Source organism: Macaca mulatta, chromosome 14 (genome assembly GCF_049350105.2).
Source record: "Macaca mulatta isolate MMU2019108-1 chromosome 14, T2T-MMU8v2.0, whole genome shotgun sequence".
NCBI lineage: Eukaryota > Metazoa > Chordata > Mammalia > Primates > Cercopithecidae > Macaca > Macaca mulatta.
Window position 1 is genome coordinate 95,360,999 of NC_133419.1, and position 21,645 is coordinate 95,382,643.

The 21,645-nt window shown below is 39.9% G+C and overlaps 1 protein-coding gene across 2 annotated transcripts in view; it reads left to right on the forward strand.

The window, feature by feature from the left end:
- Positions 1–1,773: 1,773 nt before the first annotated feature.
- The window catches only part of PIWIL4 (piwi like RNA-mediated gene silencing 4), a 48,910-nt gene continuing 29,038 nt past the window's right edge, over positions 1,774–21,645 (forward strand). The window contains exons 1-8 of one of the 2 annotated variants that reach the window (XM_077960432.1): positions 1,774–2,032; positions 3,157–3,235; positions 7,075–7,206; positions 9,358–9,572; positions 15,533–15,654; positions 17,540–17,620; positions 19,170–19,367; positions 21,239–21,350. In XM_077960432.1, the coding sequence (XP_077816558.1) occupies positions 1,946–2,032; positions 3,157–3,235; positions 7,075–7,206; positions 9,358–9,572; positions 15,533–15,654; positions 17,540–17,620; positions 19,170–19,367; positions 21,239–21,350 (1,026 nt within the window). In that variant the 5' untranslated portion in view covers positions 1,774–1,945. 2 annotated transcript variants of the gene reach the window in all.

Here is a 21,645-nt window from a genome sequence, read left to right on the forward strand (position 1 = left end):
AGGTCATTATTCCTGAATGTTAGCCTAGTAATCCACTTCATGTGTCTACCACATTTTACCTACCTGTTGCCCCTTCTGCTGGGCACATAAGCTGCCTGCAACTACTACCTGCCACTCCAAAGAATACTCTGATGAACAGCCTGTACATGTGCCCTTATAACTTCAGCACAAGCTTTTCAACCAATCCAGGGTAGTATTTAATAAAATTCTATGCACATTTATAATTAAAATAATCTTTGAAAAGTAGGAATAGAATAACGCTTTCTTAAGAATGATAAGGACTATAAACTAGATATTTATAGCAAACATCAAACAAAATGGAGACATTTCAGTCTCTTTAAAATCAGAAAGAAAACAAGAATTCCAACTACCATAGTAACCTTCAACATTGTACTGAAAATTCTGAGCAACATAAGACAAGAAAAACAAAGAAAAAGAAAAAGAATAAGAAGGGATGAGACAAAATTATCATTCTTTGTAGATGATATGATTATCTACATACAAATTCAATGAAATCAAAAGACAAGCTCTAAGAACTGAGGAATTCAGCAAGCTTGATAAACAATATCAACTTTACAAAAACCAGTATCACGTGTCTACACTAATAATTACCAAGTGTGAAACATGACAAGAAGAGATAGTTCACAATAGTAATAAGAACTATGAAATTTTCAAAAGTTAACTCAGTACATGAGACTTTTACGAAAAAAAGTAAACTCTATTAAAAGATACAATGAAGGACTTTAATAAATGGAGAAATCTAACATTGTAAAAATGTAAGTTCTTCCTAAATTGATTTATATATTGGATACAATGCTATTGAAATTTAAGCAAGATATTTAAAGAAACTTGACAAACTTATTTTAAAATGTATATGGAAGAATAAAGTTTGTGAATAAATAAATCAGTTGGAAAAAATGATCAAAGAGCAAAGACTTATCCCACCAGATTCTATGAATAATACAAAGAAATAATGATACATAGTGTTAAAGTCTTGGTGCAGAAATGGGAGGCACAGACTAGATCTATTTATACATGGGAATCTGTCATTTGCTGGAGGTGGCTTCACAAACTATTAGAGAAAGTATGTGCTATTTAACAGATGATGTCAAGGAAGAATGGCTCACTCTATGGAGATAAAGTTGAACTTCTATCTCACACTGTATACTTACATATGTGTGAGTGTAAATTCCTGAAGGATAGAAGATACTTGTTGTGAACAGTAAACTTACGAAGTTAATAAAAAGAAAATATGATAGAAAGTCCTTTTCCTTGTAAACTTAGGACAGGTGGAATTTTCTTTTAAAAAGATCCCAAAAACACAAATTTTCAAATGGCTGAATTTGGCAACATCGAAATTTAGGATTTTGGTTAAAGCATTTCATAGTAAAAATTAACAAGTGATAGGTTGGAAGTAGATATTTGCATATTTGCAAGTTTTTAAAAAAGTTTTCAAAAAAGTTTTCTTCCAAATCACAAAGATGAGACACTCTATTTTAAAAATGGGAAACGAACGCGACAGGCAATTTGCAGACTGGATAACTCTAAAAATATCACATGTATGAAGAGGTACTTACCCTCATTGGTGAGCAGAAAATACAAACTGAAAAAAAATTATTGTTTGATGCCACCCAATACACATAAGGTTGGCAAAAATGGAAAAGGGGGATAATGCCAAATTTTGGGGTGGGGTGGAGGTAATGGGAAGAAAAAGGAAGTCCCGCACAGGCCCACGTGCTCGCGCCAATCCCCACGCCCCAGCGTGCTTTCTCCACCCACGCACGAGCCTCGCACGCATTTCCAGCCCCTGCGTAGGTTGGGGATGCTGGACATCCACCGCCTCCAGGCAGTTTCGCCGTCACAGCCTCGCCATCTGTAGCCAAAACAAAATATACCCTAACTGAGACATTGCAGCTCTTGTGGCCACTGTGGGCTCACAGGGAACATGAGTGGAAGGGCCCGAGTGAAAGCCAGAGGTTTCGCCCGCAGCCCCAGTGCCACAGAAGTGGGGCGCACCCAAGCCGCGCCATTGGTGTGTAGCATGCTTATTGCGCATGGTTTCATTTTCTCCTACCTCTCTCTCTAGCCTGAACAATGCCTTCCTCTACATGTTTCTCCTCCTCTCTGTTACGAAGTAGCGTATTATCTTTTCTCTCAAGTTTGAGCCTTTCCAAGGTTTCTTTTAACAGTTTTTTCCTTCTAGGGATCTTGTCTAAGATATTAATGTAGGTATATTAGCCAGTAAAGAGGACTGAAGACTGGGGACAAATATATCATTCTCTTTTTCTTTCTGAGTTTTAATTTCATGATTTCGTTTTAAATTGCCTGGTAAAAAGTGATGTGCTTTCATAACATTACACGGCATATAATCTAATGCAGTTTTTCTGACTAATTAGTATATAAAAATAAATACTGTCACACATGTGGTTTAGATTAAACTACTGTTCTTGAGCAACCACTATAGAGAAAGCTCCTTGCTGGATTTAAGCAACTAGATTGACCTGCCAATAAGCAACTTTGGAGTGATGTTATTAATACAACTACATATTCTTAGCATTTGGAGCAAGTATTCAAATGAGTAGTTTGTGGTCCTTATGCCTTTATTCTCATGAACTTTGTCCATTTTTTAGCAAGCCAAGATAGAGTAACTTCTTGAACAAAGAGAAGTAGTTACTATGCAAAGAGAACATACTAATTGTTCTCTTGGTCTTTTTTGTGAACCTGTTTTGGCCCAGTTTATTCAGGCAGAATCATGATCTGAGCTGGTGACCCGGGGCCTCTGTTCATTTTATGTCCATGGGCTATGGAAACATGAGGTCCATGTGCGTGTGTGCCGCATGCCCTCTGGTGACCTCCCTGGGCACAAGAATCTCATCTCTTGCTTCTTTACACCTCCACCTATATGTATCTGGCGACAGTTGGTACTAAAACCAAAGTTTGATGAGTGAGGAAAACTACAGTATGTCTTTATCCTCTTTTCTGGAATAGGCACTCTCTTCTCATCTCTCAAGGACTTTACCTGTTAACATTTTCTTTGCCTAGTTCATGGTAATCTGAAGACCTGACACTGTTCTTAGGATAATTTTTTGATTTGTGACTTACCATTGTAAATCTGAACAAAAGCTTTTTTTTTTTTTTTTTTTTTTGCCATTTTAGCCTACATCTGTTGATCTTAGTAACAATGAAGCATCCTCTAGCAATGGCTTCTTGGGAACAAGCAGGATTTCAACGAACGGTAAGTGCAACTCAGTCTGTTCATTTAGTCCCATTCTACCTGAATGGAGCAAGAGGAGCCCTGCCAAGCCTTACAGCAGTAGGTCCACCTCTTGCATATCCCGATTTCCTTTCCTTGAAGGATACCCTTTGTCATGTGCCTTTGGGACTCTAACATAGAAGCACATGCTGAATTTCCTGACACAGTTTGGTAGATGGGACTCCACAGATATTAGGAAGCCAGTTTCTGTTTCTTCCTATTCACTGAAGAATTTTGAAAAAATACTTTAAAAATCTTTATGGTGTTATATAGTAATACCATTTGATCCAGCAACCCCACTGCTGGATTTCTACCCAAAGGAAAATAAATCATTATATTCAAAATTTATCTGCACTTGTATGTTTATTGCAGCACTATTCATAATAGCAAAGATACAAAATCAACTTAAGCATTAGATAAAGAAAATGTGGTTTACATATATAAGAGAATACTACTCAGCCATAAAAAGAATGAAAGCATGTCTTGCAGCAACATGGATGGAATTGGAGGCCATTATCTCTTTTTTTTTTTTTGAATTGGAGTTTCGCTCTTGTTGCCCAGGCTGGAGTGCAATGGCGCAATCTCGGCTCACTGCACCCCCCACCTCCTGGATTCAAGTGATTCCCCTGCCTCAGCCTCCTGAGTAGCTGGGATTACAGGCATATGCCACCACGCCTGGCTAATTTTGTATTTTTAGTAAAGACGGGGTTTCTCCATGTTGGTCAGGCTGGCCTTGAACTCCCTACCTCAGGCAATCTGCACACTTCGGCTTCCCAAAGTGCTGGGATTACAGGTATGAGCCACTGCCCCTGGGCGGCGGCCATTATCTTAACTGAAATAACTCAGAAACAGAAAGTCAAATACTGCATGTTGTTACTTATCAGTGGAAGCTTAATAATGTGTACACATGGACATAGAGTGTGGAATAATAGACATTGGAGGCTTGGAAGGTTGGGAGGGTGGGAGGGGAGTGAGAAATCACTTAATGGCTGCAACGTACATTATTCAGATGATGGTTACACTAAAAGCCCAGACTTCACACTATGCAATATATCCATGTAACAAAACTATGCTCTTATGCCTTAAATGTATATGAATTTTTAAAAAGGCAAAAAAAAATCTGAATGGTGTATAAATGCCAATGCCGTTGCTTGGAAGGATGGTAGAAACCTGGTATGCATGTAGCCACTGCTCTCTTTCTTCCCCTCCTGTGGTAAACATCACCATTCAATGGTAGCTCTCCTCACTGCAAAGCCAGATTTGGTCTCAGGATACTTGTCAACATGCAACGCAAAGTCACCACAATCACACACTGGGAGTTGGCATGCCCCATGTGTTAGTCTGCTAGGGCTGCCCTGACAAAGTAGTACCAACTAGGTGGCTTAATTAGCAGAAATTTATTTGCTCACAAATCTGGATGCTTAAAGTCTGAGATCAGGTGGGACAGGGCTGGTTTCTTCTGAGGACCCTCTTCTTGGTTTATACATAGCCGACTTCCCCTTGTGTTCACATGATCTTTCCTTTGCATTTCTATGTCCTAATTCCTCTTCTTATGACGTCAGTCATACTGGATTAGGAACCACCATAATGACCTCACTTTAACGTAATCACCTGTTTAAAGACCCTGTCTCCAAATATGGTCACATTCTGAGGCACTGGGGCTTAAGGCCCATGACCCTGAATAAAACCAGTTAGTCAGGCCGGGCGTGGTGGCTCAGGCCTGTAATCCCAGCACTTTGAGAGGCCAAGGCCAAGGCGGGCGGATCACCTGAGGTCAGGAGTTCAAGACCAGCCTGGCTAACAAGGTGAAACCCCGTTTCTACTTTTCTACTAAAAATACAAAAAATTTGCTGGGTGTGGTGGCACACACCTGTAATCCCAGCTGCTCAGGAGGTTGAGGGAGGAGAATCACTTGAACCTGGGAGGTGGAGGTTGCAGTGAGCCGAGATCGCACTGTTGCACTCCAGCTTGGGCAACAAGAGCGAAATTCCAATTCCATCTCAAAAAAAAGAAAAGAAAAGAAAAGGAAAAAAAAAAAACCAGTTAGCCATCTCTCTTGTTCTGACCACAATGTTTTTTATTTTCCCAAGTGACTGATTTCTAATAAATATGGAAGCTCTAAGCATTAGGTTCTCCCAGGCTCTGAGGGTCTAGTCCCCCCACTCATCTCATGTCTGACTCTGCTGTTCCTCGCTGGGAATTTTCCAGTCCTGTGTATGTACCCCTGTGATCCAAACACACAAATGAAGGTGCAGCCTGTGAGCACAACAGCCCTGCTCTGACAGGCCCAGTGCCTTCCACTATTTTCAAACATTATTCCATCCTTGTGAATGTTTTTTCACATCCGCCACACATTGTTATGAACGGTGAATGATGAAAATCCTTCATCCTTGGAGGGAAAATTGGAGTTTTCTTTCTTTATTTTAAAATATATATAACATAAAATTTACCATTTTAATTACTTTTAAATGTGCAGTCTTGGGAGATGAACTTCATTTATATTGTCGTGCAATCATCACCACCATCCAACTTTAGATCTTTTTTCACCTTGCAAAACTGAAACTCTGTACTCATTAAATAATAACTCCCATTCCCTGCTCCCTCCAGCTCCTGGTAACTGCCATACTATAGTAGCTTGAATCTTCAGAAACCACCTAACATCTTTTGAAACCAAGAGCAGTGGCTTATATGGACAATTTAGTGAGGGTAATAGAATTAAGGATTAAATACATTTTGTGATTTTCCTGGGAAACTTAGACTCCACTGAGCAGGGGCTGGACAGCATTTGAGCCGGTGGTAGTCTCATGTAGGGTGGTTTCACACAGTGACTACGTCAAAGGCAGTGGTCATGTAGAGTTCTAGAAATTCATATTACTTTGCGGTAACATTTTGTATTTTTATAAAGTTATTTTCAACATGCCAGAAAGTCAGCATCTCCCATACTAATTTAAACAGAAAATACTCATTTGGAAACAGATTTTAATTTCATATTTTCTAGAAGCTATGAGTAAGTGATATGCCCTGAGGTGAAACACTGGCTTTTATTCTTATGGGGAATGACCTAGAATAAAAACTGATGGCAATGTTCCAGGCAGTTTCTCTTCTTTTCATTGGGAAATGTCAGAGATTCAGCTTCTTTCTGGGCAGAAGTTGCTGAGGACAGAAGTTAGTCGGGAACCCTTCAGGGAGTTACACAAGAGCTAAGGGCAGGAGAGCTGCCCTCCATAAATAGGTATGGAGAAGGGAATGGGGAGGGAGGGTTTTCTCCTTAGCCAAGAAGAGAAAGTCTACAATATTACAAGAGCAAAAACTAAGTCAAGATCTGTTTTTGTTTTTGTGAGACAGGGTCTTGCCCTGTCGCCCAGGCTGGAGTGCGGGCGTGACCATGGCTCACTGCTACCCCCACCTTCTGGAGTTGGGTTAAGTGATCCTCCCACCTCAGCCCAGGCACATGTCACCACGCCCAGCTGATTTTTTGTGTTTTTGGTAGAGAGAGGGTTTCAACACGTTGCCCAGGCTGGTCTCTAACTCCAGAGCTCAAGCGATCCACCCGCCATGACCTCCTAAAGTGCCGGGACTACAGGCATGAGTCACCACATCTGGCTGAGATCTGTTATTTTTAACAAAACATTCTGTGTTTTCTTCACAATTTTCCATTTTTAGGCTGAAGACTTCTGTATAGTCATGAATGGTTTCAGCAGTACGGGCAAGCCGTATCCAAAACCACAAGTTTGGATTGCAATGCATTTTTGACATAGTAGTTGTAAACAGTAGCACTAGAATGAAATATGAGCTGTTACCACATTCTCTTCATGTTTTAGATAAATATGGGATATCTTCTGGTGATGCTGGAAGTACCTCCATGGAAAGAGGTGTGAAAAACAAACAGGACTTTATGGATTTGAGTATTTGTACCAGAGAAAAATTGGCACATGTGAGAGATTGTAAAACAGGTACCCAGTGTTATGTTACTTACTTGTTTAATGTTACCAAATCTTGCTTAAGGAATTCCAAATTCTAGGTCTAAAATAAATAAGTTTGTATGTTTGCTTAACAGATATTTACTGAACATCTTCTATGTCCAAGGCGCTGTTAGACGCTTTAGTTTTTCTAGCCTTAATTTTCTCTTTTATTAATAGAAATAATATCTTCCCCAAAATGACATCTCACTTTTGGAAAAGATTTTCTTCATATGCTGGGGTGGGAGTTAAAAAGATGTTTCTTTTCTTTCCCAACATGGGAAGTAATAACCTTTCTGGACTTCAGCTGTAAAAAGAAAGACAATCTATTTGGGGGATTCTTTACCCAGATTCCAGGCTCAACCATAAAATTGCATGCAAATTGTCAGTATATGTCTTTTCTGGGAAGTAGGTCTGTTGTTTTCATTAGATTCTCAAAAGGCTTTGTGGCCCCCTCTCAAAAGTTAAAAATCACTGATGCGGATCAGTGTTTTCCAAACTTTTTAAACCAAACCAAAATAAGAAATACATTATTATCCAGCATACACACACTGTCTCCACACAATTGAAGCAAAAGTTTCATGAAACAGTGCATCTCTTCCATTCTGTTTTATTCCGGTCTTTTCATTAAACATGCGATTCACCTCACCTGATTTCATAACTGCAGCGCTAATGGGACCCAGCTGCCGTTTGAAAACTATCATGTGTAGATGATCTTGAAGGGTCTTTCCGGCTCTGACAGTCTAGGTTGACGACTCTTTATATGAGCAGCTAAAATATGTTGCTTTGCCATTTCCTCAGGATCTGGGAGAACAAAAGAGATCTGTTATTTAGCTAAAATAGCACAGAGGTTTCTTGCTCCTGCCAGATATATACCCCAGGTCGAAGCTGAGGAAATACTGAAGCACAGCTGATACCTTGTATTCCTCACCACTTTGGGGTCTCTGGGTTGCTTTCCTCCATGAGAAAAGCAAAATAGCACTTATTCTATATCATTCTTTTCTTTTCTTTCTTTTTTGAGAGCATCTCACTCTGTTGCCCAGGCTGGAGTGTAATGGTGAGATCTTGGTTCACTGCAGCCTCTGCCTTCCAGGTTCAAGCCATTCTTGTGCCTCCGCCTCCCGAGTAGCTGGACTTACAGGTGTGGGCCGCCATGCTCAGTTAATTTTTGTATTTTTTGTAGAGACAGGGTCTTGCCAGGTCGGCCAGGCTGGTCTCGAACTCGTGGCCTCCAGCTATCCACCCGCCTCAGCCTCCCAAAGTGCTGGGATTCCAGGTGTGAGCCAGCATGCCCAGCCCCTATATCGTTCTTTTCTGTAAGACCAAAACTGGATGATTCTCTGTAAGGGGAAGTGAGAAGAACCTTCTTCGTGCCCTCCTGGATTCTGCTCTGGGGGGAACTTACACCATCCTGAGCTAACTGACTATGTCGTGGCCATCTCTGATTTTGTCCTATAGACTTTTAAGATGTGAATGAAAATGTCTGTAAGGGGCTGGAAGTCCCAGAAGCACACATGGCCTCCATGTGTCTGCAGAAAACAGAAGTCCAGAAGCCCTGTCTGTTTTCACGTCGGAAAAATGACAGTTCCTTCCTCTCTCCCCAGCCTTCCCCTTAATCTCTGAGGGTCTTCTCTGAGATGATTTGGTCTAAGCACTGATAGAACTTTTTCAGAATTTTCAGAAATATGATTAACTTCTGATTATCTGGATTTCCCAGAGGTTGGGGGTTGTATATTCATAGTAAGAACCAGACTGTTTCTTTATAATACGAGAGCCGTATGATTTCAGAGCAGCATCTGAAAAAATTACTTGAGCTGATTTGAATTGCAGAAAATGAGAGCGGGAAGGCAAGCTCTGAAAGGCGTCCTGGAATGGCTGAGTTCAGATGCTTCTCGTCTCACAAGGACAGGAATGCCAGTGTCAGCTCTTATGTTCTTATGAAGCCTGCTTCATGCATGATCCCATTTTAGCTCCCAAAGGTGTTATTAGGCTGCAAGTTTTAGGGTTTATCCTGTGTCACTGTGCAAAAATCCTTGCTTTACAGCAACTACTATGCATATGCAAATACATTTTTAAATGAAGTGATTAATATTAACATGATGTGATTTCCTGATTAAAAAATTATTTTTTGTTTGTTGTCTTCAGGTTCCAGTGGAATACCTGTGAAACTGGTTACAAACCTCTTTAACTTAGATTTTCCTCAAGACTGGCAGCTATACCAGTACCATGTGACATACGTTCCAGATTTAGCATCTAGAAGGCTGAGAATTGCTTTACTTTATAGTCATAGTGAACTTTCCAACAAAGCAAAAGCATTTGACGGTGCCATCCTCTTTCTGTCACAAAAGCTAGAAGAAAAGGTATAGTATGATTAGTTTTTCCACTGTATATGTGGATGTGTGTTTATTATATGTGTATATATACACACATACACACACATATATATATACACATATGCAAGGAGATTCCAAAAGGTTTGTGGAAAAATAGAATTGAAAGGTAAAACTTTTAAAAACTACCTTTATTTCTTACCAAGAGTTTTACTAAGGTCAAGATACTTTTGTAAGCAATGGTATCAGCCATTTAGTCCATCCCTAAATAACTAAGCGTCCTGGGAATTTAACCATGTCAGTGCAGTGTATTTTTTACCTTATTAACTGAAGAAAAATAGGTGCCCTTTACAGATTTTTTAAGATTATAAAACAAAAAGTCAGAAGGAGCCAAATCAGCAGTAAAGTGGATGCCCAGTGATTTCCCATTGAAACTTTTGCAAACTTGCCCTTGTTTGTTGAGAAGAATGAGCAGAAGCATTGTTGTCGTACTCTCCAGGGAAGCTTTCCTGGTCATTTTTCTGCTCAGGCTTTGGCAAAATTTCTCAAAACACTTTCATAATAAGTGGATGTTACCATTCTCTGGCCCTCCAGAAAGTCAACAAGCAGAATGTCTTGAGCATCTCAAGAAACTATTGCCATGACCTTTGCTCTTGATGAGCTGGCTTTTGCTTTGACTGGACCACTTCCACCTCTCAGTAGCGATTGCTCTGATTGTGCTTTGTCTTCAGGATCGTACTGATAAAGCCAGGTTTCATCTCCTCTTACAATTTTTTTAAGAAATTCTTCAGGATCTTGATACCATTTATATAAAATTTTTATTGACAGCTCTGCTTTTATCTGCAACTGATCTGAATGCAATGAATTTGGCAACCATAGAATGGAAAGTTTGCTCAACTTTAATTTTTTAGTCAGAATTGTATAAGCTAAACAAATTGAGATGTCTGTGGTGTTGGCTATTGTTTCTGCTGTTAATCTTTGGTCTTCTCAGTTACAGCATGAACAAGATGAATTTTTTCTCCTTGCAAATTTGTGTAGGTGGTCTGCAGCAGGCTTCATTTTCAACATTGTCTCATCCCTTCTTAAGATGAGTTATCCATTTGTAAACTGCTGATTTCTTTGTGGCATTGTTCCCATAAACTTTTCAATACACATCAATGATTTTGCCATTTTTCTACCCAAATATCACCAAAAATTTGATATCTGTTCTTCCTTCAATCTTAGCAGAACTCATATTGGTCTGATAGGGGCTCTTTTCAAATTGATCTTATTTTTAGTGCCTCACACTGGATCCTGTTAGTATGAGTTTATTTTGGTGCAGAAATTTAGTACAAGTTAGTATGAGTTTATTTTGCTGCAAAATTTTTGAAATCCATACATAGTTTTTTTCATAACACATATTTCCATGAACTTTTTGAAGTCCCCTTATATATACTTATATATTTAAGAGATTAGTTGATTTTCATGACAATTGGAATGAGTGATTCACTCCTTTCCTCTTTCGTGTTCCCCTGCCTGAGAGCTTAAAAAAAGACTTCCTAATTAAGACTTCACTAGTAATTGATTTCTTAATTACGAAGCTGGTCTGGTATTTAAAAAATAAGAGCTGTAAGTGTCCTTGAAATAGGCATCTTAAAAAAAATTCCCAAAGTAGGCAAGACTAAGAAACACCGTTTGGCCTATGGCTTCAGAACTTTAAATTATTTCTACCTTTTTTTGCTCCTGCACCCTTGTGCCTGTATGTCCAAATAACTTTACATCAATTTTTGATTCTAGAATTGCCATTTATTTAACGACTTGCTCTATCATATGAAATATGAGTTATGTCAATTTTTAAAGTTTTTTTTAATGCAACCATTGGAAATAGCTATTGTGTATTTCATATTCCTTTATTCATTTTTTTACACATTTAACATCTCCAGTCCTAAAATATAGTATGTATGTTTTCATCATATGTTTTGTTCTAAAACAATGTTACAATTACTACAAGGAAAAAAGAACCAATTTCTCTATGAAAAATTAAAACAGAGCATTGGATTAACATTTTATGCTTCTATCCCTTAGAAATCTTACTCCCTTAGTTCAACTGTTTGCAGAGTTCAGTACCAATAGTTTAGATTTAAATTTTTAGGCTCTACGTAAATCTCTTTGAATTTTCTCAAGAAATGTGTTTCTAAGCACTCTTGGGCCTTTTGCCTTTTATGAGACCCTGAGATTTATAGGAGCTGCTTGAATGATTGTTGCATTGGATATGGAACGTTAAAATTATACCATATGGTTAAATTTAATGGCTTAGAAAATCTAGATCTGTAAATTAAGAAACATTTTTATTCACCATAATTTATCGATCCTTCAGTTCTTTGTCCTATGACCAGATGTTGATAGCATGCTAATATGGCTTCTCATACTTAAATGATATATTTCAAGTCTGTTGTTATCATTAAAAATGATCTTGTTCTTGTAGATACATTTCTAGCACTAGTTTAGAAATTTAGATATGTTGAAATTATTAAATACTACTCTTGAAGTGTTCAGCTTACTTCCATTGTACCTAAACAGAATGGAGAACTTATACTCTACAAATGCTAAGAATATGTTACTACTATTCATTTCTCATTCAAAATGAGCATGTAGTATGTGTCAAACACCTTTCTGTTGCTGGGGACGGAGCCTAATAAGGAGGCAAGTGAGAAAATAGACCGTAAAAACATGGTGTGATAAATCAGGCCTGTTTATTTCATTTCCCGGGTATAGGGGATACTAGGTTTAAACAGAATAGTGTTGTCTTATTCCTTATAAACATATGACCTGTCACCCAGTTACAATGCAAAAGAAAGTGTCCTACTGGAGATACTGCTGCTTTCACCTTTTTATTCTGATCTTGGTATTGACTGAGGCTTAATTCTGCATCCCCATCTATCCCCTACACATGTCCTAGGATGCTTATTTAAGTTGAAATATCTCGGCCACTAGTTGACTCATTGCACTCCTAGGAGTTCCAGAAGTCCTGTTCAGCTACCTCCTAACCTTTCACTGTCCAGGCCCCATTTGTACATCTGCAGCCAGACTGGTATTGCTATTCGTGTTCACATCTATTTGCCACTCTCATATACTTATAAAGAGCCTACTCTGAACCTGGCAGGGTGTTGCGACCATAGAGCAAACAAAGATAAATAAAACAGAGTACTTGTTCTCCAAAATTTCAATTTAGAATCAAAATTCTTTACAAATAAATACTATGTAAGGTAGAATGAAATAAATGTGATAATAATTAGTACTTTTATTATGCTAACATTTATTGAGCACTTACTAGGTGTTAAGTACTGTCCTTCTTTGTTCTCCAGATTATCCCCAACATCTCTCTCGAGCAGATCTTTGTGTCCCACAAGTAGCTGCTACCACCACTGCTGCTACCAATTACACCTTCCAGATTACTCTGCCAGGCTCTTTTTATTTTTTTATTTTTTTATTTTTTGAGGTGGAGTTTTGCTCTTGTCACCCAGACTGGAGTGCAGTGGCATGATCTTGGCTCACTACAACCACCACCTCCCTGGGTTCAAGCAATTCTCCTGTCTCAGCCTCCTAAGTAGCTGGGATTATAGGCACCTGCCACCACGCCCGGCTAATTTTTGTATTTTTAGTAGAGACAGGGTTGCTTCACGTTGACCAGGCTGGTGTCAAACTCCTGACCTCAGGTGATCCACCCGCCTCAGCCTCCCAAAGTGCTGGGATTACAGGTGTGAGCCACCACGCCCGGCCTGCCAGGCTCTTTATAGCATGATCTCATTTCACCCTTGGGGCCTAGTAAGGCTAAATATCTTACCCAAGATTATCATAGAGAGCTTGATGAAAGATAAGCTTATTTCTAGCAGGACACTTCAATGAGAGTGATGATTCCTTGTTTAGGATTTTGATCAGTGAGGTGGACAATGGGAGATATGAGATTCCTAGGCAGAAGAGGCAATGATAGGAAGTGAGGGCCATATTTTAGAAACTCTTTCTCATTCAGGTTTAGCCAGGAAGGTGTGGAGGTTGTGATTTCAAAGCTAGAGAGAACTTTAAATGTCCTGCCAAGGAACAGAGACTCTTCCATGGATCATGAAGACTTTGAGAGAGTGTTTCCATGGCAGCTGTGTTAAATTACAGTTAATCTGATCACATCCTATTGAATGGTTTACAGAAGGAGGTGGGAAGATTAATAAAGTGCCACTGAAATAGTGTGGGCAGGGTGTCAAAAGGGCCTGAACAGAGATACAAAGTGCTGCTATTTGAATTCCCGAGTGCCTGTGCAATGGATGGAAATAAAATCAATGCATTATCTCATTTAATCGTCACAACCCTGTGACTTTAATTAGACTCAGTACCACTTTAGAGATGGGGAAAGCTGTTCCACATCACACCAGCTATAAGAGGCAGAGGACCAGAGTCTATCCAATTCCATATCATGTGCTCTTAAGCACTGTAGTAAATAATGGTATTGGAACAGCTGAGATAGATCAGAGACATTCCTGGTGTACAGTAAGACTTGCCAACTGATTAGATCGTGAATTGAGGAGAAGTGAAAGTTTACTCTGAGGTTAGCAGCCTGGGGACTGGAGGGTCTGAGGTCCAATAAGAGATGTAGGAAGTGAAGGAGGAGTGGGTGTTTGGTGGGAGAGGTGCAAGGGGGGCTGAAGAGTTTGATCTTAGGTGGTTGTTGAAAATGCAGTTCCTGAGACCATCTGCTGCCACCTCCCCTCAGCCACTCATCCCGACATCCTTTATTGTCTTAATACTTTGTCCCAAAGCCCCTGCAGCAGTTTGAGAGCTGGGCATCCCTTCTGTCTGCCAGATTTTTCTCAATGTTGATGAGCTCTTTCTATAGCTGTCCATCTCTGATTTCTGTACAGTTTTATCTGAAGCAAGAAATTATCTCGATGAAATCTTACATCCCTGTGAAAAGATCAGTTTCTCTTTGTTTCCATGCAATGACTGGTTCCTGCCCTATATTCTTGATGCAACCTAAAAGTGGTTAAATCCATACTGTAGCTGTAGAAAGTAGAGGCAGAATACATAAATGCTTGCTGATTAGCTGACTTTATCTAATTCCTTATCCCTTAAAGAAATCCAGGATCATTGATTGATATTTATTGATTGATTTATATATTCCTTTATTTCAAGAACCTATTCTGAGTCCTTTCTGGTTCAAGAAGCTTTAAATTTAGTGGGAGCTGTAATAGAATCATATTCATGCATTCACTATATTGCTAGAACATTGTTCCAGGCTCTAAGGACTCTAGGATTTCTCTAGACCTTTCAGCAATTCATAAAATCAGATTTCTGATCTGTTCTGATTTCCACTACTTATTCCTCTCTCCCCATGTTTACTTTCCATCTCATTTATCGTCTCTCCTTTCTTTCCTTCTTTCTTATTCTCTGCTCTTCTGCATTATAAGCAGACTTTGGGAGGCTGTCCTCTGGAATCCATGAACTTGGGATGGGCAGGACAGTCCACTAGTGGGCTTCTGAGTATCAGTGAATACCCTGAAAATGGGTACAATTATGTACACTGTTTTGGTGTGTGTGTGTATATATATGTGTGTGTGTGTGTGTGTGTGTGTGTGTGTGTGTAAAATTTTATTGGGAAATACCTGTAACTTTTATCAGACTCTCAAAGTAATTTGTGACCCATCTCCCTCCCGCTCCCTAGAAAGACCAGGAACCACTGCTCTGGAACTCTCTTCGGACCAAACTTTGAACCATGAGTCTGGCTTTAATTCTCCCTTAAGAAGTTAGGGAGTAGAGGGATGTGTTGTTTTTTAAGGACTGGCAAGATACAGAGAAAAAAAGCCCTCTGAACATAATGTGATGATTAGATTATTACTCATATACTAACACCTGCGGTTTTGTTTTTGTTAATGCATATTATATTGTGATGGCTTTATCATATCTGCATTCTGCACACTTGGGGCTAATTTCTAGGGTGCATATTAAGTACCTCTTCTTCCCAGGTCACAGAATTGTCAAGTGAAACTCAAAGAGGCGAGACTATAAAGATGACTATCACCCTGAAGAGGGAGCTGCCATCAAGTTCTCCCGTGTGCATCCAGGTCTTCAATATCATCTTCAGAAAGTAAGACACTGGAAACGTGAATTTAATTTGGGCTAATGATACCTTTCAGCATAAAGCCTGGGTATTAAAATAATCGACCATTTTGTAGGCAGTGTGCCAGCAGCGATGCCACCGTTAGGGCAATTTCTCACCTACTTTCTCGTACATGAGCAATAATGTGCAACGCAGCCCGTTACAACCACTCAGTGGCACAAACTGTTAATATCCAGTGTTATCCTAAGTTGAGACAAATGATATGGGGATTATTGCTATCTCACTGGTAGCAGAGAGGGTACCTTTTTCCTTTTCTTCTTTTTCTGTGTCTCTTCCCAGACTTCAAAGTTCATTTAGCAAACTTAGTAAGTTTGACTTAATAAACTGAAGAATTTGTTCTTCTCCTAGCTGATTGATTTAGGAAAGAAGATCACTGTCTGCTTTCTGCCCTGGCTCCACCCTCAGCCCACTTCTTTCCCGCACATCTACATGGTTGTAACTCAGCTTTTCAGTGTTCTGAAGACTGGTCTAAGGATCACATACTCCTACATCTTCTTAGGGGTGGAGTGGAGCTCCATAAAACGCATATTCCCTGGACCCTCACTGAATCTAGTTAGTAAACAGAAGTTCACAGACAGGCCTGAAAATTCACATATTTAGGATACACTGAAGCTAGAGAACCACTGTTTTACATGTTGCTACTGTGGATCATTAAGATGATCTGTTAGAAACCTTACAGGCAAGTCCTTTGTTCAACGGTGGCCTCTGGAAGGAATGAAGATGGGGAAGTCTGGGGATTTCCTGAGTCGTAAGGGCACATCAAGGAACTTCCCCCACCCACATGTCCTGATTTCTAATTCTAGTCAGATGTCTTGTCCAGCACCTTTTGGTCATATTTGAGCCTCAGCTTACTGCATATCAGCTCTTCAGAAGCCAGTCTTGCATACTGACATTTGGAAGATGCTTTTCAGTGAGAAAGTTCTTTCACTTGTCTTTTATCTTACTTTACCCTCACTAGAGCACCCTGAGGCAAGTACTATTAAAATCCTTATTTTTAAGAGAAGGAGGCTCAGGCTCAGTGACATTTGGCAGCCAGAATCACAATTGGAACCCTTGTTTCCTGACTTGAAACCCCCATGTAGGTCAGATTCCTAAGGTGACCAGGATTACTTGCTGAAGACACAGCCATGGTCATTTGGCAGCACCTGGGGAGCCTGAGCAGCCTCATTAGAAATAAGATCCTTGGCCAGGCGTGGTGACTCACACCTGTAATTGCAGCACTTTGGGAGGTCGAGGCGGGTAGATCACCTGAGGTCAGGAGTTCGAGACCAGCCTGACCAACACGTAGAAACCTCGTCTCTACTAAAAATACAAAATTAACCGGGTGTGGTGGCGCTTGCCTGTAATCCCAGCTACTTGGGAGGCTGAGGCAGGAGAATTGCTTAACCTGGAGGCGGAGGTTGCAGTGAACTGAGATCGCACCATTGCACTCTAGCCTGGACAACAACAGTGAAACTCCATTTCAAAAAAAAAAAAAAAAAGAAATAAGGTCCTCATCCCCAAATAGAGAAGAGGTCAAAAAGGCTTGAAGGCATGGCTTATCTCACCCCATCTAAGCTACCCAAAATGTTACTACTGCAGCCGAAATGGCTAATTGGCCACATATTTGTCCTTGCAGCTAAACCCAGACAGATAAAAATAACTTCAGTTGTAGTATTCTCAAATATGAAGAAGTGACAGTTCTTTATAAACATTCATATGTATATTTAGTGTCTAAACCTTGCAGTGCTGTGAGAATGGGAGGTCTGTATTTCCTATATATTTTTAACATTATGTTCAGCAAGGGTATGAACTTAGAATTACGCTGTTACTGACTGATATTTACCAAAAATTCAAAACAATATACTTGCAGGATCCTCAAAAAGTTGTCCATGTACCAAATTGGACGGAACTTCTATAATCCTTCAGAGCCAGTGGAAATTCCCCAGCACAAGTAGGTTTATTTATATTTTCTGTTACTCCAAAATTGTTATAATGTGAGCAACATAATTTATGATACAATATTATACTATTATGCCTCCTGTGAGAGACTCTGTGATATGAAATGTAATGATTTTTTTAAATTTTCAAGTTTTTTTAAATAAAGTGGTGCATGTGAACGTGAAGCTAGCAGCTTTGTTTTCTTATATGAGTGTGATGGATAATTATCATAAATTCTAGAAGGAATTCAGAAACTGAATTTTCTGTGTGTAATAAGTAATAATGAAAGCAGGATGAGCTGTATTGTGCTATAACACATAGTTGGCGCTTCATTTTGTTGTTGAAAGGATGTTAGCACAGCCAGGTGGTTGACATGAAATCGTCAGGGCAGCACGGGTCAGAAAGAGACGCCAACCAAACAACTCTGGTGAAGGATAGAATCCTTAGGAACACTTGCAGAATTTCTACCCTAAACTGGGAATTCGAGGCTTCAGGGAAAGTGGTCAGCTATGTCTTCAACTGGTTGTTACTTAGCTCTCAAAAATACTGTGGTCAAACTGTAGACAGAGAGGCAACTGGTAGTCCAAACGTAGATACATAAAGGGAGAAGTGTATAAAAGATAGAAAATGGGAGTGGGGTGTCTGGCCTTCTGCCTGGTGGAGGAAACATGACAGTTTCCATATGTTCATTCAGAGTGTCAGTGTGCTCTCTATGAAGCATCCAGTTCGTCCCTGTCACTAATCTGTCCACCTGGATTAGAAAATCTCATAGGTGCAGATTGTACTAAACTGCCCTAGGTACTCAGCACGTATGCCTGTCCTGGAGGCTGGCTTAGTATCACAGTGACTACTTATAGTCCACAAAATATAACCTGGAATTATTTTTTTACAATATTAGTCTATTATTTCATGTCATTTCTGTAACTTCTTATTCAAGATTTTTAAGTTTATATGGAAAGAAACTGTAGGCTGTGTTCTGGTATCTCTTGTATATCTGTTTGTGATACCACTTCTGTATTTCTTAATCTCATTATTAAATCTATCCACTACCCTCTCCTTTGAATTGGGGTGCTTTTCTGAACCTAGATGTTTTCCTGCAGGGACAGATCACTCCATAAACATCTTATTCCTACAGTTATGGTTCTCAGGCAGGGGCATTTCCCCCCTCTTCAGGGAACATTTTGTATTGTCTGGAGACGTTTTTGGTTGTCACAGCTGGGAGGCTGCTACTGGCATCTGCTGGATAGAGGCCAGGGAGATGCTGCTAAACATCCTACAGTACACAGGACGGCCCCTAACAAAGAATTACCCAGTTCCAAATGTCAGTGGTGCCAAGGCTGAGAAACTGCTTTACAGTAAGGTATTTTACTCTAAATGTATGCTTAAAGACACTGCAGCTGAAAGAAAGATTTCAGTCAACAACTGGAAGAAATCAAACTAAAGAAAATAATTATCTTGTTAAGATCTCGAGAATCAGAACAGAAAATCACCATTTAAAAATCTTTATTGTGTTTCCAGTATAACATTGACAATATTTCTTTTTTTCTGTTTTGTTTTTAAAGATTATCTCTTTGGCCTGGGTTTGCCATTTCTGTATCATATTTTGAAAGCAAGCTCCTGTTTAGCGCTGATGTGAGTTACAAGGTCCTCCGGAATGAGACGGTTCTGGAATTCATGACTGCTCTCTGTCGAAGAACTGGCTTGACCTGTTTCACCCAGACGTGTGAGAAGCAGCTAATAGGGCTCATTGTCCTTACAAGGTACAAGCCTGTGTCTAAAACTTTTCTTCAGAAATCAATCATTGATAGTATTTGGGAATAGAAATAGTGTTGGAGTATTGGCCCGATGTCACAGATCTAATCCGTTTACTCATCTGTTTAGAAGACCTGGTGGTTTTGTTGTCTAGAGTTCACACGTCCTTGTGTGGCATTCTGGACGGTCCACAAGCTGACGTAGTTCCAAATTCTCACTTGCTGTACCCTCCTTTCCCCCAATGCCACTCTATTCTAAACCCCAACATTCTACACTTTTCTGCTTCAGTTCAGTTCAATTCATTTCACTTCAGTTGCCTGGATTCCCTACCCCAAATTCTGCCTTTTAAACTTCAGTTTTCACAAAGCCCAATTCTAATATCCCAGCTTTTCTGACATCCCCATTTGCCTACTCAGTTGGAATTACTCAGTTTCTTCCCCTGGGCTCCTCCCATAGCACTTTGCTTATGGCTACCTTGTTATGGCCATTTTATTTCATTTTAAAGGACAGAAGTTTAGTTCCATGTCTCACCTTCTTTATTTGATTCAGGAGTCTTTTTAAGTTGAGACCACATTTTACTTCTTTGCAACCTCTAGGTTTATGTATATAAAATTTGCCTTCATTGCACATTGAACCGAGTTAAACACGGAAAATTTAGATGACTTCCTGAGTACTAAAAAGCTCACCATATACTGCTGCTAGTCCAAGAATACTGTTTAAAATTTTTTTATTTTAAGTGTTGGGATATATGTGCAGGATATGCAGGTTTGTTACACAGGTAAAAGTGTGCCATGGTGGTTTGCTGCACCTATCCACTCATCACCTAGGTGTTCAACCCAGCATGCATTAGCTATTTTTCAGAATGCTCTCCCTCCCCCTCACCCCATCCCCCGAGAGGCCCCAGTGTGTGTTGTTCCCCTGCTCGTGTCCATGTGTTCTCATTGTTCAGCTCCTACTTATAAGTGAGAACATACAGTGTTTGGTTTTCTGTTCCTGCCTTAGTTTGCTGAGGATAATGGCTTCCAGCTCCACCTGTGTCCCTGCAAACGACATGATCCTGTTCCTTTTTACGGCTGCAAGAATACTACTTTTAGGGGACTTGTTAGCCTTCTATTCTGGCTTAGAATTTCCACTTAAACTTGTTTTCTGGGATATATAGCAGAGGTCTGGGACTGGCTGGATTCCACACTACTTGGTATGAGAAGGCTACCCTCTTATCCTCCTGTCATGATCTTGATGGATTAGCTTATCACATTTCAAAGTCATCTTGCAAAGAATCAAGAGCTCTAGAGAAACCTGCTGTGGTAGCTTCTGCCCCTAGGCTGGGTCATCCTGAGACGACAGTCCAGGCTACACAGTGCTGAAGGGGAGAAGGAGCTTAGAGTAATCTTAGCTAACCTGTTTTGTAGTTTTGCCAAGAGCCAGCCCTAGCGGGAAGGTTAAGCAAGACACCAGTATTGTGGGTTGACTGGCATTCTTTTGGTGCTTTTTTATCAGAAAAACTACCTGGGAAGTCAGAAACACCATTATCTGAGAAGATAATGGGAAAGTTTTGAGCAATGCTTCAGCCTCTGAACATTTCAGAATGATTTGCCTGAAATTAGTGTATCTATCAGTGAGAAAAATAGACTGTGGTCTAAGGACTTCCCCACAGGTTTTGTTGGAATGTAGACAGAAGTTTTCCTGTATATGAAATTATTAAGGAATGCCCTTTTCAGAAAAGAGCTGAGTATTTTTTAAAAAGTGAATATTCTTGTTATATTGTTTTCATAATTTCTGATATTCTGGAGTCTATCTTATGTGTTGAATTAAAAGTGTGGTGAAGTAGCTGCTTATGTTAGATGATTAAAAAATTGTAAAGACTTTTTATATTTGCCAGATACAATAACAGAACCTACTCCATTGATGACATTGACTGGTCAGTGAAGCCCACACACACCTTTCAGAAGCGGGATGGCACCGAGATCACCTATGTGGATTACTACAAGCAGGTAGGACTTTTCTTCATTCATCTCTATCTCCTTTCCTTTTACCTCAGAGAAGTCTACTTATTCCAAGTCTCAGAGGTCCCCCAGATTGTAGGCTGAGTCTGCCTCCGACCTGATTCTCTGACTTGTCTCTCTCCTTCATCCCCACCATCCCGGTCTCCTGTTGACCCTCATCCTATCTCCTGTTTCCTTCTTCCTGTAGTCTGAGTAATCTCCCTTTAACGCATATCTGATTACACTGCTCCCAACGTTAATACATTTCCATGTCTCCTTATTGCCTTAGGACCACATTTAAGCC